This window comes from Paramisgurnus dabryanus, chromosome 19 (assembly GCF_030506205.2).
Source record: "Paramisgurnus dabryanus chromosome 19, PD_genome_1.1, whole genome shotgun sequence".
NCBI classification, from domain to species: Eukaryota; Metazoa; Chordata; class Actinopteri; order Cypriniformes; family Cobitidae; genus Paramisgurnus; species Paramisgurnus dabryanus.
In genome coordinates, this window is record NC_133355.1 from 847,678 (window position 1) to 864,789 (window position 17,112).

The 17,112-nt window shown below is 38.1% G+C and overlaps 1 protein-coding gene across 1 annotated transcript; it reads left to right on the forward strand.

Moving 5' to 3' along the window:
- The first annotated feature begins 970 nt into the window (after positions 1-970).
- LOC135773207 (E3 ubiquitin-protein ligase TRIM39-like) lies at positions 971-5,834 on the forward strand. Its single transcript, XM_073812780.1, has 7 exons — positions 971-1,522; positions 1,700-1,810; positions 1,862-2,034; positions 2,154-2,178; positions 2,277-2,487; positions 5,073-5,099; positions 5,275-5,834. The coding sequence occupies exons 1-7, from the start codon at positions 974-976 to the stop codon at positions 5,832-5,834; spliced, it is 1,656 nt and encodes a 551-aa protein (XP_073668881.1). The 5' UTR covers positions 971-973.
- The last annotated feature ends 11,278 nt before the right edge of the window (positions 5,835-17,112 follow it).

Sequence of the window (17,112 nt, forward strand, 5' to 3'; positions counted from 1 at the left end):
TACAGGTAAGTGACAGAAATATAACACACACTGACTGTTTATAATGTTAGTGTTGAAGCCATTTCTAAGTAATAATATTTTGAGTTTATTTTGTGAAATCTGAGAAAAACCTGTGTTGCAAATGAAACACAGAAATTGGAATGTAAACAGTTAGCCAGTGATGTAGCATAATGTAATTTAATTTGCTGTTAGATTTAGTATGAAAGAAATAGACTGCGAAACAATCAGAAGCCACTGGACTTTGGAGCATCAATCTTTTGACCTATATGGAACTGCACAGATAATTTGTAAAAAAAGTAAAGAAGTTTTTTTGTTTTAACATTCATAATTAAACAGTCAAAACTCTGGATTCAAGACTTTTATTCACTGATGTTTTGTGTTGAGTACAAAAGAACTTTTAAGTCCTAAGCTAGCTAGTGAGTCAGTTTGTTGGCTCACAGTTAGTGTTCAGTTATATAAACTGGAGTAAGTCAGAGTAACCCACATCAAATACTTACAGTAACTACTTTGATTTGTTTACTACACTGAAATGATATCAGAAGTGGATTTAATGTTTGTTATTTAATTTGTAATTTCAAGTTCGATGGAATAATCGACAGCTGAATGTTATTGAGAGAGCTCAAGTGACTCATTTTAAGTGGAGCAACCAGATATCACTTTTTACTGAACATTGGTGGCAGGCGGTGTATTACACTACATTTACATTAGGCAGATCCTCATCCAACAGTGCATTAAGGTAAACATCTTTTGGATTTCTTGCTGTAAACAACAGTTGATAGTTTCAGTAGTATTAATAAAAACAAAAAGCTTAAACTATCACCAACGTTCTGTAGTTAAAATTATACACAATTTAGTATGAACTGTGATGAGGAACATTTTATATGTCTGCATATTCATTTCAAACATTAAAGCATTAATAAAAGCCATGCATGTACAGTATGTGAAATGTTTTCATCATTTTATCTTTGCAGCAATGTCATCCTTCAGTATTCTAATGGCTGAGGAGCTTCAGTGTTCGATCTGTCTGGATGTGTTCAGTGATCCAGTCAGCACTCCATGTGGACACAACTTCTGCGAGATCTGCTTGGATACATACTGGGACAACAGTCAAGACATCAGCTGTCCAAACTGTAAAGAAACATTCGAGAAGAGACCTGAACTCAAGATTAATACAACACTCAGAGATCTTGTGGATGAACATAAGAAGAAAACTGAAGAGAAACCTGAAGTCCTCTGTGACATCTGTGAGGAAGTAAAGCTGAAGGCTGTGAAGTCCTGTCTGGTGTGTCAGAGCTCTTACTGTGAAACTCATCTGGTTCCTCATATGAGAGTGACAGGTTTACAGAAACACAAACTGATTGATCCTGTGAATAATCTGCAGGATTATATTTGTCAGAAACATGAGAGACCTCTGGAGCTTTTCTGTAGAGATGATCAGACATGTGTGTGTCTCATCTGTACTGTCAAAGATCACAAGAATCACAACACTGTGACTTTAGAAGAGGAGAGTGAAGAGAAGAAGGTGAGAGTTTTTAAAGGTGGAGATTATTGAGATGCCTGTGCTGTATTTAAGTCTTCTGAACCCATACATATAATACAGTGTTATTAATCAACAAAGATTATTGTATGCCTATTGCAAGACTTAAAATAATAAATCTCTAAATTATGATCAAATGTATCTGTGTTGTTCTTTCTATAGATTGAGCTGTCGAAGACACAGACAGATGTGCAGCAGAAGATCCAGGACAGAATCAAGAAGATTCAAGATATCAAACATTCAGCAGAACTCAGAAGACTGAAGAAGTTTAATGTTTAATATTTCATCATTTTTTGATTTGATTTGTAATGATATCAGTTTGAGCTGCTGGAGATGGAGGAGACGCAGAAAGCAGCAGAGAAACAGGATGAAGATCACATTAAAGATCTGGAGCAGGAGATCACTGAGCTGAAGAGAAGAAACACTGAGCTGGAGAAAATCACAAACACTGAAGATCATCTACACATCATACAGGTCAGTAGATCTCTCTCTTATTAGTCAGGCTTTTATATCTGAGAAGACTTCATGGAGTTTTAGTTCTATTCAGATTTACAGTTTTGGTAGATGGTTTTATCCAATGTTACTTTAAGCACATGATTTTGGTTTTGCTCTTTAGCTCTTACTATATTATTTTTGTTAAGGTACAGTACAGGAACAGATATTTTAATTTAAATACTATATCAACTGATCCGATTTTGTTATCTTGGCAAATTTCAGCAAATGTAATCTTTTTTTTCAGGAGAAACATCTGAAAGGCTGGAGACATCAACAAAAATGTCCATCCCCTCACAATTTAAAACATTTAAGACTCCATTACTCACCGCTGGTTGGGAGAATCAGATCTCATTTATGGTTTCTTGTTGTTCCTGTGGGAATCTCCCTGCTGATGATCTACCTCACTTCTTCCACTGATGTTCAGACTCCCAACATTGAGAAACTGAGTGAAGTTGGTAGGTGAAGAAAAGACCGGTAACACTTTATTTTACGACCCGCAAAGTACCGCGTAATTAAACCGAATTTACAGCGTACCTATTTGTAACAACAGGGTACCTATGCAGTAAGTACTTGTAGGTATAAGGGAATAATATTTTAAGTTTGGGGTAATAAGGGGGTAAGAATATGAAGAATTATAAATTATTTATACTCTAAGTATTTTATAACAACAGGGTACCTATTGTAATATTACGTGGTATGTATGACTTAGTCAAGTCTATGGGGAATTTATGTTTTATTTTTTTTTTATTGTGAATTTTTCATATTGACTACTGAATGTTGTATACAGTCAATGTCTACGAGACACATCGGCAAATAAATATAACAGCACATCACTTTTATTTTAGTAGCCTATATTACTTGCTTTTAATAACAAAAGTCCAGCTGATTTAATGTGGTTATCTTTTTTTTAAGGTAAGTACAATAAAAATAGCAACTTATTCCCTATTTACCAGGAAACTCCTACATTTGCGGACATATTTGAAGTGGTGCTTTGCAATTGATTTAAACACAAGAATTTTAGCCAAATAGAATTAATGCAATGGCAAACCAGAATGAAACAACAGCAGATATCAGCTCCCACTAAAGCAAAAGACGACTACATGCGTAGGCTACATGCGTAAATCTACACTGCTGGTGTTTATATGGGTACCACCAGACCTGGTGGTACCCATATAAACACCAGCAGTGTAGATTTAACACTGGTGATTTTGCTGTGTAGCAGGTTAGCTAGCACATAAGTTAGCCTAAAGTTATTAACGTAACTGGCTCAGAAAACTCTGTTTCTGTCAAGGCACAGTGAAGAAACATTTACTGAAGGCTTTCATTTATGTTTTTTATATGTAATGCAGAACAGCATTTGTGAGACGACATCAACTCATCATCCGAGTGGACAAGAACACCAACAGAGGAAGCCAAGCCGCAAAAACAATGAAAAATTGTCATGACTTTTTATTTTAAATAAAAGTTATGTGATAATAAACATTAAGTGTTGGCTTAATTATAGTGTTTTAAAGATGTTTTGAAATAAAAATAACAATATTCTGTATGTTTATGGTATTTACCCTATAACATTTATAACAAGAGGTGAACAAAGCACCACTTTAGTTTACAGCCCGCAAATATGAGAGTTACCTGGTACATACACAGAACAATCGGGGAATAAGCCCCACTTTAATTTACAGCCCGCAAATATAAGAGTTACTTGGTACATACACAGAACAAGCGGGGAATAATCCCCACTTTAATTTACAGCCCGCAAATATAAGAGTTACTTGGTACATACACAGAACAAGCGGGGAATAAGCCCCACTTTAATTTACAGCCCGCAAATATAAGAGTTACTTGGTACATACACAGAACAAGCGGGGAATAAGCCCCACTTTAATTTACAGCCCGCAAATATGAGAGTTACCTGGTACATACACAGAACAATCGGGGAATAAGCCCCACTTTAATTTACAGCCCGCAAATATGAGAGTTACCTGGTACATACACAGAACAATCGGGGAATAAGCCCCACTTTAATTTACAGCCCGCAAATATAAGAGTTAATTGGTACATACACAGAACAAGCGGGGAATAAGCCCCACTTTAATTTACAGCCCGCAAATATGAGAGTTACCTGGTACATACACAGAACAATCGGGGAATAAGCCCCACTTTAATTTACAGCCCGCAAATATGAGAGTTACCTGGTACATACACAGAACAATCGGGGAATAAGCCCCACTTTAATTTACAGCCCGCAAATATAAGAGTTACTTGGTACATACACAGAACAAGCGGGGAATAATCCCCACTTTAATTTACAGCCCGCAAATATAAGAGTTACTTGGTACATGCACAGAACAAGCGAGGAATAAGCCCCACTTTAATTTACAGCCCACAAATATAAGAGTTACTTGGTACATACACAGAACAAGCGGGGAATAAGCCCCACTTTAATTTACAGCCCGCAAATATAAGAGTTACCTCGTAACTCATGTATACATCTACAGATCAAAGAGGTACAAGTTGCTATTATTTTTATTGTGTGTTATATTTTATTTGCCGACGTGGCTTGTAGACATCAACTGTAGGCTATACAAAACACTTCATCAGGTAAGTAGCAAATATGAAGAAAAAAAACAAATTAAACACATAGACCATATTACCCATAGACGTAAGTCATACATACCACGTAATATTACAACAGGTACCCTGTAGTTATGAAATACTTAGAGAATAATTTTCCATATATTCTTACCCCCTTATTACCCCAAACTTAAAATATTGTTCCCTTATAACTACAAGTACGTACTGTAGAGGTACCCTGTTGTTACGAATAGGTACGCTGTAAATTCGGTTTAATTACGCGGTACTTTGCGGGTCGTAAAATAAAGTGTTACCCCCTAGACAAATCTTTCAAAAAATTTGATACTTGATCCTTTAAATATCATCAAACACACATACATTAATCACAGAGAAACATAATGTGAAGCATTTTTATACAATTCATATGAAAGATGTGATGATGTTTTGTTGTCATTTGTCTGTACAGTGTTGAAGAAGATGCAGCAGTATGCAGGTACAGTCTGACATCTGATCTGTTCACTCATATACTACAATAGTTTACATTTATACACTGACAGATTATTCATATGTTACAGTTTGATTAAACACTGTATTAAATATCACAATCATCATCATCACAATGTATTTGTATTGTAAAGTTGTGATTCATATTCTCTGATCTCTCTCAGTGGATGTGACTCTGGATCCTGATACAGCTCATCCATATCTCATCCTGTCTGTTGATAACAAACAAGTGAGATATGGTGGATTTATCTTATGGAGTCCCCCAGACAACCCAGAGAGATTTGATAGATGTATTAATGTCCTGGGAATGCAGGGATTCTCATCAGGTAGATTTTATTATGAGGTTCAGGTGAAGGGAAAGACAAAATGGACTTTAGGTGTGGCCAGAGAATCTGTTAACAGGAAGGGAGAGATCACACTGACACCAGCGAATGGATTCTGGACTGTGACTCTGAGAAAGGAGAATGAATATAGAGCTAAAGCTGGTCCATCTGTCTCATTGTCTCTGAAAGTGAGTCCACAGAAGGTGGGTGTGTTTGTGGATTATGAGGAGGGTTTGGTCTCCTTTTATGATGTGGAGTCCAGATCTCATATCTACTCTTTCACTAATCAATCTTTCAATGAGAAACTCTATCCATATTTTAACCCAGGTTTAAATGATAAAGGCAAAAACTCAGCCCCACTGATCATCACATCTGTCAATAACAATCAAGAAATGTACTAACCAAAAATAAAATACTATATAAACATAATACTTTTTGCAATAACAATTTAAAAAAACATTGTATGCCTAGATGCAGATTTTGAAGATATGACAATACATTTTTGTCAATATGTCATTGTTGTTAGATTTTGACTTATAATATCAGTGTGATGTGGTGTTTGGGAGTGTATCATGAAATAATAAGTTATAATTGATACTCTTGTAATGTGTAAGAGAGTAATTATTATTATTAAAAAATAATACCCTGTTGTCTATGTAAGAAATAAGGTACGAGAGGCTGTGCTGTATCGTGAATAAGTAACGGCTGAAGGGCGTTGTAAGGCACAAAACGAAGTGGAGTGCCTGCAACCCCTTCAGCCTTACTTATTCACGATACAGCACTTGCCTCAAGTACCTTATTGCTTTTATAAAACGGTTACCACACAATATTAAAGGAAAAAAATATAGCAGTGCAACTTTCATGAAGTTAAGTCAATAAAAAGCATTCCTTCCACTAGAAAAAATAGTCCCTGACCATGAACAAAAATGTGTTCCAATGTGTGATATGCATGAATGCTCAAATAAAAACATCAAACCGATATGTGTGGTTGCTAATGGCCGTTTCACACGGTACGCGGTAAGCGGCAAAATCGCCGCGCGGCTTCAGCTTTTCTCTTGTATTGGAAGCGTTTTGTGCAGCATTTAGTGCAAATATGTTTATCTTCAACGGCGCCTGTCATGAAGTACCATGTCCGGAGAAGGAATAGGATTTTGGGTGCACGAGCAAGGCGTGTGGACCAACTCCGCTTCACCTCTGTAACCGCCCCCGTTTTGCCGCTTTCCGCACGTCTCCTATTGAAAAAGAACTAAACACTCGCGGTTGCCGCGTACCGTGTGAATCGGCCATAAGGGTGTTGCTAAGGGCGCAGTGATAAACAGAACCGTTGGGTGAAGCGGTCATAGCAGTGTTTTATTGTGAATAAAGCACACCTATTGACCAATCAGAATCAAGGATTGGAACTAACCGTTTTATAAGGTGCTATACAATGCTGCTATTTAACACATCCATTTATCAGTTATTTAAAAGATTCTTTAAACAATGCCATGTGTCTAAAAAAACAGTATAATAAAAGAGATCATATCGAAAATTTAGCACATAGGTGTGTAGGAGTCATTTGTTGTAAAGTTCTTTGTTGTCCACATGATGTCGCTGTGTGATTTATTATAATTAAAGAGCGCCAATTATCAGATTCTGATTTTTCATTTCCTTTGGTGTGTAAGTGTGTGTTAGTAACGATATGCAAAAGGTACAAATCCCACGTAAATCTCTTTTCTTGGAATACAACAAACACACGGATTGTAGTCAATAGTTAACTCATAATTAGATCCGCCCACAAAGTCACTTTCGCTTTGCGCTTTGCACTTGCGTTTCAGATCATTAAAATAGGGCCCATTGTTACAACTAACCCATCAAGTGTACAATGATAATGAAATGAAAACATGTGAATTCCAACTACAATAGCAGGGGAATTAATTGACAAATATGATGTTTTTGTTATAATTGTACCGCCCTTTCTAAAATACATATGGACAAACGTTTTGTTACACCTGACTATAAAACCAACAATGACATTGTATTCAAGTAGACTTTAAGATTAGTATTACAGCTTCCAATCTTCTTAGAAGGCTAACTACAAGACTTTGTAGTGTTTCTATGGGAATTTGTGCCCATTCACTTTGTAGGTCATTTATGAGGTCAAACACAGATGTTGAACAGGAAGGCCTGGTTCACAGTCTTCATTTCAGTTCATCCCAAAGGTGTTTGATGGGGTTGAGGTGGACCAGTCAAGTTCTTCCACACAGAACTTATCAAACCATGTCTTTATGGACCTTGTTTTGTGCACAGTCATGGTAAAATAGAAAAGGTACGTTTTGTACCTTTACAGGCATATAAACATAATACAATGTTGTACCTTTTGAGGTTACTGTTCCTTAAGGATCTATTGTTTACCTTTAAAGGTACAGTTAACTGTTTTGTACCCCTAAAATTGAACCGGTACAAAATTGTTCCTTAAGGTACACAACTGGTCCTCAGGGTATAATATTGTACCCCATAAGGTACAACATTTCAATGTGTTGTATACCCATAAAGGTACAAAAAGGTACCTTTTAGGGTACCACCCCAGCGACAGAAAAAGGAACAACTTTGTACCTTTTTCTGACAGTGTATCTTCAATCTTTCCTCGAAGCTCAGACAGTTCGCTTATAAATCTATCAATCACAAATGTCATAACAACACGCGCCGTTTCTATAGCATCAAATTAATAGCTAAAATGAAACTTATCACAAAAATGAAATATTGAACATATATCAGCGTGATAACAAAAACCTTCAGAAAATTTTATTGGAAGTGTAATTAATTTTTTTCCCGTTTTTTTATTACCATTCATTTGCATAGAGAGAGTGGGGTTTACGACTTGTACTGCATCCAGCCACCAGGGGGCGATCAAAGAGCCAGCAGCTTCACTTTTCAGGACTCATGTGGCTCACCCGCATCAATAGACATATACGTAGGCTGTGTCCAAAAACTCTAAATTGCTGCCTTCTGCGGCAACATTCCAAGGCAGGAAGGCATCAAGACATATCCGAATCAAATGGCAGCCAAGAAAGTGGCTGGAGCACAAATTTAGTGTAAATAAATTTTTTTTTTTTTTTTACTTTTTACACCTTTTAATTGCATTTATAGTGAGAAATTAGTATTGTTGTTTTGAAATATGTGATTAGTTATCACAAAGGCGCTCTCTTTCTTAATTTCAAACACGCTGCATTTAAAGTGTGTCCAAAAGTGTTTCTCTTAGCTGCCTTCATGCCTCCGAAGTCATTTCCTCATGAGGCAGCGAGGCAACAAGTCAGCTGCCTAAGTTTTCAGACGCATCCGTAGATGCCTTATGACGTGCATTTTGAATAAAATTTCCTCTTCTGATAGACAACATTGACAATTACTGCTTACGTAAACTTACATAGAGGTCTTAACACAATCTGCAGATGTATAATGTGGTTTTCACCTACTGTAACAGTTACTCTGAGATATATTAAATGTATTCAATTAGCAATAATCGATCAGTTTGTACGGGATTTTTTTGGGAGGAAAAACTTATAAAAATACCCATGTCCATGTGGACTAGGCCTTAGATGAAAACTAGCAAGAGTTCTTGCGTGTTTGTTCTCTTCTGTCTTGTTTCCTTGTTAATTTTCCAATTATTAGTTCCTGCCCTCTACCTGTCTGTTCTCGTTATCTAGTTAAGTTCCTTTAATGCCCTTGTGTTTGATGACTTGTGCTGGATTGTTGTGTACTGTATCTTTAGATGCCGTCTTGTGTGTGCGTGCCTTGTCCTGCCTTGGTTTGAATATTATTTGAATTATTGTCTTTGTTTTTTTGTCGTTATTTATTCATGACTTGTGTTGAAGAGGTGTCTGCACTTGACATTTGATACAGTCAGAATGTAGGATAAATCAGTATTATGTTTATGTCAGGACTTGGTTGGGGTCATGTTTAGCATTCAATTTATTATATATCCCTTTGATTTAAGAGGTAAGTTGTGGTCAAGGTTTATACCTTAAAGGGATAGTTCACCCAAAAATGAATATTCTGTCATCATTTACTCATTCTCATGTTGTTATAAAACTTTATGCATTTCTTTGTTCTGATGAACACAAAGAAAGATATTTTGAGTATTCATTTTTCCTACTATGGAAGTAAATGGGGTCCAAGAACAGTTTGGTTACAAACATTTCCCAAAATATCTTCCTTTGTGTTCATCAGAACAAAGAAATTTATATGGGTTTGTAACAACATGAGAGTAAATAATGACAGAATGTTCTTTTTTTGGGTAAACTATCCCTTTAATAATTTTTTTTAAAATCTAATATGCTATGTCTTATATGAAAAATGTCACAGTGACCTTGTTTACACGTTAAACACATCACTGTCTAAACTAAAACTGAAACTAAACTGAAATTTGTTTTAAGCAAACCTCAGTCATTGTAAGAGGGAAGTGAACGCAGCTGATATTCACTCTCAGGTAAGTGATAGAAATTTAACACAGATTGACTTGAAAAGGTTTATAATATGAATGATCTGGTTAAGTAGGTTAAATATCAAGAAGCAGTCAGAAGCGTTTTAGGCATGTCAAATCAAATACTTGAGTTTGCACTGAAATGGTATCAGAATTGTATTCATTGTTTGTCATTTGATTTTAATTGTAAACCCAAATTTGGTATAATTTTGTCAAACAACTTTAAGACTAAGGAAACAGGACGTTTATCATCTGTAGACCAACCAAAAACCTGATAAACTACAAATGTTTCACATTTGTCTTTAACATCTGATATACAACAGAGGCAACATTAAACATTTTGTCTTAGGAAACAACACAAAGTACACAGATCTGAAGCTAGAGAGAGAGATAGATACATTTGATGCAGACAGGTAAAGGCAGTTAATGGAGAGGTGTAACATGAACTTTGTTTGGCTGACTGAAGACAATGTGCTGCTGCATTTTGAATTATCTGCATGGGCTTGCATGAGCATTGCAGTAGTCAAATCTTGTTATGAGTCATGTAGCATGCTCACACAGGCAAGGTCTGATTTAGAGGGCTGCATTGGGACGGGACTCCCGCGGGACCCAACGCAAATCTCGCGGGAGCGGGTGGGTTCACCTTTGCTGCGGGCGGGAGTGGGCGGTCAGAATTTTTTTGCGGGAGACCCACGGGTCCCGGTGGGATTTTGCATGTAATAGAAATGGGGTCAACACATGAAGTTGAAAAGAAAATGAAGCTTAACATTATGTGGGACATACCGTGGCAACTTCGGGGAGCAAATGCCCAATGCTGTTATACAATATGTGCCTCGCGTCTGGAAGAACTGGTAAGCACTAGTGACAAATCAGGTTGTTAACAGTTAAACTGTTTGTTTGTTTAATTAATCATTTAGTGCGTGTGTATCATGCAGTATACATTTGAAACTGAGGTTTTGCAAATATTATACTCTAACCCCAAACGCAAGCAAAGTTGAAAGTTTGAGGACATGACAAAGTACACTATCAAACAGACTCGAAACACCAAGTAAGAGCCCGGAGCGAACGAAAAAACATAGGCTATAACAGACTGCACGGTCGGCATTTGAATATCTTCTTTATTTGGTTTGACATGTTTTTATGAAGAAAGACAACCATATTTAGCCTACTTGCTCCGGTGAAGCCTGTTCTTAATGCCAGCGGAGAAAACTCTGCTTAAACAGGCATTTGCAGTTCCGCTTCATTTTCCATATAGAGCACCGAATAAAATAAATGTTCACCGTTTAGTTTTCCATGTCTGTCTCGTTAAGCTGTAATAACAAAATAAAATAAGACATAACAAAAAGCTAACAAATCTCTCATGATGCGCGCTGATGCGGCGGAGAAGCACGTCTAAATTAAACCTGAGCCGGTGGACAAAAACAGACAACCCGGTGTTAAAACTCTAAATACTTAAATAAGTCTGCGATCCGAATTGCCAAAACAATCAGACATACAAACAAATAAATTTTCATGTATATGTAATTTATATTTGATGTATATTTACATTAAAGACTGTAAAAGACAATACATGAAGTGAAAACATTAAATGCGGTCAGTGCATGTTAAAAACAAACTAATATTCCTATAGCATCTTTTCCATTAAAATTATTATTGCAGATCAAATATTCGACCATTCGTGCACATCTCTAATTTTAAACACAATAGTGTTGAAAGTCTGTTATTCTGGATGTTAATCTGAACCAATGTTTTGTATGAGCATGCATTTGTGTACAGTTTTCACAAGCTCTGAGAAAATCCGCGGGAGCGGACGGGAGTGGACACAAATATTGCGGGCGCGGGCGGGAGTGGAACACGCAGGTTGCGGGAGCGGGCGGGACTGGTCATAAATTCAGCGGGTGCGGGCGGGAGCGGGTTTAAAAAAACAGTCCCGCGCAGGGCTCTAGTCTGATTCTCTTGATGTAGCCTACCTCCATTTACATTTTAAGACTAAACTAATTTTTTTATAATATTTAGTACAATTCCTTAAATTAACTTTCTTTCTTAAAATTTAGATAGGAAGTAAAGTAAACACTTCATTGGGGTCATCAGGTGGGCAAACATGCGCAGCTTACAGCTCATGCTTGCGGTGTGAAACCGGTATTAGCGTTGCTGGGGTTTGGCAGAGGGGACGTGATGAATCTTCTCCAATACATTGGTATAGGTTCTTGGGCGTGGGAAGAGCATCATGGTGGCTCTGATGAAGAAACTTGATGCTACCTTCTATCTCCCACATATCCTTCCACGTGAGCTTACGTTTCTCAAACTTTTCCCAAGTAGTCAACTGTACCTCTCCTGTCTGGACTGTTTGAACATTTACCTTGCTGCCTCTTGCTGCCGGACCTTGGCTACAACCAACTTTCTTTTCTGGGCCGATGTTGCCTTGTACCATATGGGTCGGCTTGTCTTAAGCCAAAAAACACTTCTTCCCTGCTGCACCTGTCCTACAATGTCTCTATGCATAAGAGCAGATTTGCTTTGCTGGATGGCGTCGGTTGGGGTCCGCTTCTTCCTAGCCGCTTGTATTAAAACACCTCAGTCAGGCTGATATCTAACTTGGTGCATTTGTACTTTTTAGTTACACTAGAGACAGAAAGTTCCAACACACTTTTCCTATAAAGTCCCATATTGCTAAGGCAACATGGAAGCCCAAGCCATTTCTTAATGTAAGAGCCTAATGTTCTCTCCAGCTTCTGGTAATAGGGACATGGTATACAGTAAGAAGCCACATCAGATGGGGAAAGAGTTCAAATGGCAGGCACCAGAGCTGTCCAGGAAGCTGGGTATTGTTAATGCTATCAAGCCCTTGGATGGTTTCCTCCCTTAACTTATCAACCTTGAGGCCTGATGTGGAATTGCTGCTCTACAAGTTTCCTTCTGGCCAAAGATATACTTCTGGATTTGCTGGGATTTAACTTAATTTGTGGGATGAAGCTTTTCCAGTAGACGTTTAGTACATGCATTAACAGTGATGGGAATAATGGAGTAATAAATAAACAGCTTTACTAACCGCGTTGCTTTTTTCAGTAACAAATACTTAAATGAACTGCTGTTTCCCCGTTACAACGCCGTTACCATTACTGACAATCAAGTGCTGCGTGTTACAGTAATTGATCTCACTGGAGAGATTTTCATATGTTGAGATCATGAGATTCATTCATGCTTTTTTGATACATGGTTACACATTGTTTTTCTTTCATCTACTATGGACCTCCTAAACTAGCCTTAGACACCACCTGGCAAACCTATTTAAAAAAATCTAGTTCTGCACTGATAATAAGCACTGCTTTTCCCTAATTGAGCATGTTTATGTAACATGCAACTTACGCCCAGGAATAAAGAGTCTCTTCGCATTGATGCACCTAACGCTAATCGAATGAAGTTCCACACATCGTAACATGCCGCCACAAAATTAGTGGTTTCTCTTTAGAGTCCATGCATTATTTTAAATTAATTAAATCCAATTAATCAAAGTTAATTGACATATCAGATTTTTTTAAAATAACACAATAGTTACCTGATCTGGTAATTATGATGATGTAACGCAGGTACTAACTCAGTTACTATTTGTGAGAAGTAACTATTAACTTTAAATAATTGCTTTTTTTAAGCAACATGCCTGACACTGTGCGTTAAGTAGTACAATCTAAATCATACATACATAACGTAGATTATATATTTTCTTTTACAGTTATGTCACTAGTTAATGTTTATAATATTGCTTAATGTGTTTGTGCGTACTTTTGTTAGGTTTAAATATAAACATTTTTTTTTAAATAAGCTAATAATTTCATAATTTCATGTCTTATCTACTGCATAATATTTTCATAAAACAAAAACAATACTGAATACATGTTATAGTCATTTTATATGTTTTTATGGTTTGTTCAATAACTATTTTTTTTTATGTTTCTGAAGCCTGATGAAATCGTTCTAAATGTGTGTTTAATACTGTAAAATACTCTCAATGTTACAGTCACTGACCTTGCCGTCCAGAATGAAAGACAAAATTCCAACTTGAAGCCATTGAGCGAGCTGTCTCTTTACTACCGCGTGGTTTTATACATCTTGCCGCTGATTGGGCCGACATTTCTGACACACCCACCAAACGAGAGAAAACCCCCTACTTATCAATTAGTATAACAATTATTTTGTCATTTGATGTCAATTGCTGGAATTACAGATTTTCTCTAATTGTAAGAATATGTAGGTGACAGAAGAGACCTCTGGGAAGGAAATAGTGAGGTATTTTTTAACAACTATTTGTTTTGGTATTTCAGTTAATGGGTCATAACGGTGTGTGTTTAAGCATGTGTGAGTGCCAAACACGTTCTGTATGAACTTCCATTAAAAACTGCTGATTTAAAGGACTGTTTAGTCTAATATGTCACAATCCGTCATCATCTGCTCTCACTAACCAGACAACAACTCCCATCACCCTTTGCACCCCGTCATCAAATCATTGATTATTGACTGCACCTGTTGAATAGAGCCGCAAACCCGCTTTTGGACATTTTTTAATAAAACAAGGCATCTTTTCTTCTTCATTGGATGTTACGATGTGTGGAACTCTCCCTGGGGCTCATGGGATAGCAAAGGGTCCATCAAACACTTTGGGATCTTGTCGAAAGTAGTAGGTCATCCGGGGACGTTTCGTCTACTGTTTTTTGAAATACTATGAATTCAAACATACTACTCGTCTCGCCTACAGTTTTGCCTAATAAATAGTATGGAAGTATGCGGTTTCGGGCGCAGTCTCAGGCATTTTTTGCTCTCTTGGTCGGTTATTGTATGCAGATATTTTATAAATATTTTAGTTACATTTTCCAAGCATCTGTGCTTTATCAGAGTGTTTGTCTTGGGAAAAAATTTACTTTCTTTACTAAAAAAATTTCACTACATTCCAAAGCATAGAATCATACTGTGTATTCATTATATATTGCATATTAAAATTGATTTAATGCCTAATTACATAAAAATTGTGTACTTTTATTTTCTTGAGTAAAAGTACGAAAATAATTTTAACTTAAGTAAAAGTACAAAAAATACTAGATGTTTAATGTTATTAAATATTAAATATAAACCAAAAACTTGAAATTATGAAATGTAGTGGAGTAAAAAATTATGATTATATGTTTTGGAATGTATGTAACACCTATAAAATATGAATAATTGAAAATGTACTTTTATGTAGTATTATATAACTCATTGTTGTACAATACAAACTGATTGTATGTTTGCATCTGCTTAGTTTATGTTAGGTTGTACACACCTGAACTATATCAAACATTTCTATTTGCCTTAATAAAATATTTGTATTTTGTGCAACTTCCTGTGCAATTTCCTGGAAATATGCACAAAAATTAACTTGCTGTAAGTCTAATGATGTCTTTTCTGATAAAACACTGTAAATATGTCACACCCAGGGGCTGGCTATGGTATGGCTAGAGCCACGCCCCTTTTCAACTTCCACCTCGAGGAGGTCCCCAAAGCCAACCCAATGACCAGACAACAACGAGGATAGGTAAGTATAAAAATATTCTTTATTTATTTAAATATTTAAAATGACTTGGGGAAATAGGGAAAGGGTAATTAAAACTAAAATCTCCGGCTCTGCCCTCCAGGTAGGCTGCGGCCAAGGGAGTGACAGAAAGAGGGGGGGGCAACGGGGGTCCAGGACACTTTAGACCAGGGGGGGGGGGGGTAGAAATCAGGCTCCTGCCTGTCCCTTCTATCCGTGGCGCCCTATTTTCTTTCCTGGAGGCAGAGTTAAAAGCAGTATGAGTGTCGAAGTTATTTTCCTGTCTGCGTACCTGGATTTCTCCTCGCGGGGACTTCACCGCACGCGCCTTTACAGTTCCCTATCGTGTCGTTCACTCTTCTTTTCTCTTTCTCCACAGGCAGTGGCTGGGACACAAAGACACAGTTATCTGACTGGGATGGCTCTCACCTCTTCGCTGGCTACAGCTCCCGGTAAGTACAGGTTTCACACAGCTCGTTCTCTTGGTGCTTACTCTCTTTCTCTTTCTCCACAGGCAGCGGTCTCTTTCTCTTTCTCCACAGGCAGCGGCTGGGACACAAAGACACAGTTAATCTGACTTGGATGGTTCTCACCTCTTCGCTGGCTACAGCTCCCGGTAAGTACAGGTTTCACACAGCTCGTTCTCTTGGTGCTTACTCTCTTTCTCTTTCTCCACGGCAGCGGCTGGGACACAAAGACACAGTTAATCTGACTTGGATGGCTCTCACCTCTTCGCTAGGTGCAACGTACAGTAAGTACGGGATTAGCAATAGTGGTTCCTCTCGTGGTGCTCCTCACGTGCCAGTCGTGTACAGCGCGTTCTCCGTCTCTGTCAATCAACGGCTTAAAGGGGTTAGTATACGAATTTTCAAGGTGGCAGACTTACAACAATTGGTCTTTACGATGTGTCAGATGGGGCAGCAGTTCCTATGTGGCGCTGGGGCGAACCCTCTCGACGAGCTCGATGGTTGCAGAGGGGCGGACGTCACACCGTCTCACCGGGTCGAGCGCTGCCCTCTCCTCGCTACCCGTTGGGTGATCGAACACTGGACAGGGGCGCCCCTTTGTAGAGACCTCGGGACGGCGGAGTTCCCACGCCTCTCTCTCTGCAACAGTAAATACGACACAGATAAAGCCTCAACAATAGTGGCCCCTGATCGTACTCACACAACTGCCAATTTTCCTGTTCTTCACCGCCACTCTCCAATCCACCCAATGTTCCGACGGGAAGTCGTTCCGGGGCGTACTCACACAACTGCCAATTTTCCTGTTCTTCACCGCCACTCTCCAATCCACCCAATGTTCCGACGGGAAGTCGTTCCGGGGCACCACACCATTACTTAAGGGCCTGAAGCACGTTCACAACATATATGTACTGGTTTCTCAAGGACCGATAGCATCTTCGTCCTTCCTCGACGAAGTGAATGAAGGCGGGGGTTCGTCTGACAAGACACACAACAATGCACAGCAATCCACAGCAATACACAGCACCACGTCAAAGTGAAAGTTACTACAGCACAAGGACTCACCCACCACACTCAGGTGTACACAAAGGACGCCCGTCTTCCTCCACTTCGCTCGGATCTGATCTGGCGATGAATAATACGGCCTAGTTGATCGTTTCGTCGCCGTGACTGCTTCAGTAAATGCTCCTTCGGCTCAC

Bases quoted from the DNA above. Each gene is read 5' to 3' on its own strand.
- LOC135773207 (XM_073812780.1), top strand. From the start codon at position 974: ATGTCATCCTTCAGTATTCTAATGGCTGAGGAGCTTCAGTGTTCGATC. The intron at 2,179-2,276 runs GTACAGTACAGG...CTTTTTTTTCAG, and splicing joins ACTATATTATTTTTGTTAAG to GAGAAACATCTGAAAGGCTG. The intron at 2,488-5,072 runs GTAGGTGAAGAA...TTGTCTGTACAG, and splicing joins TGAGAAACTGAGTGAAGTTG to TGTTGAAGAAGATGCAGCAG.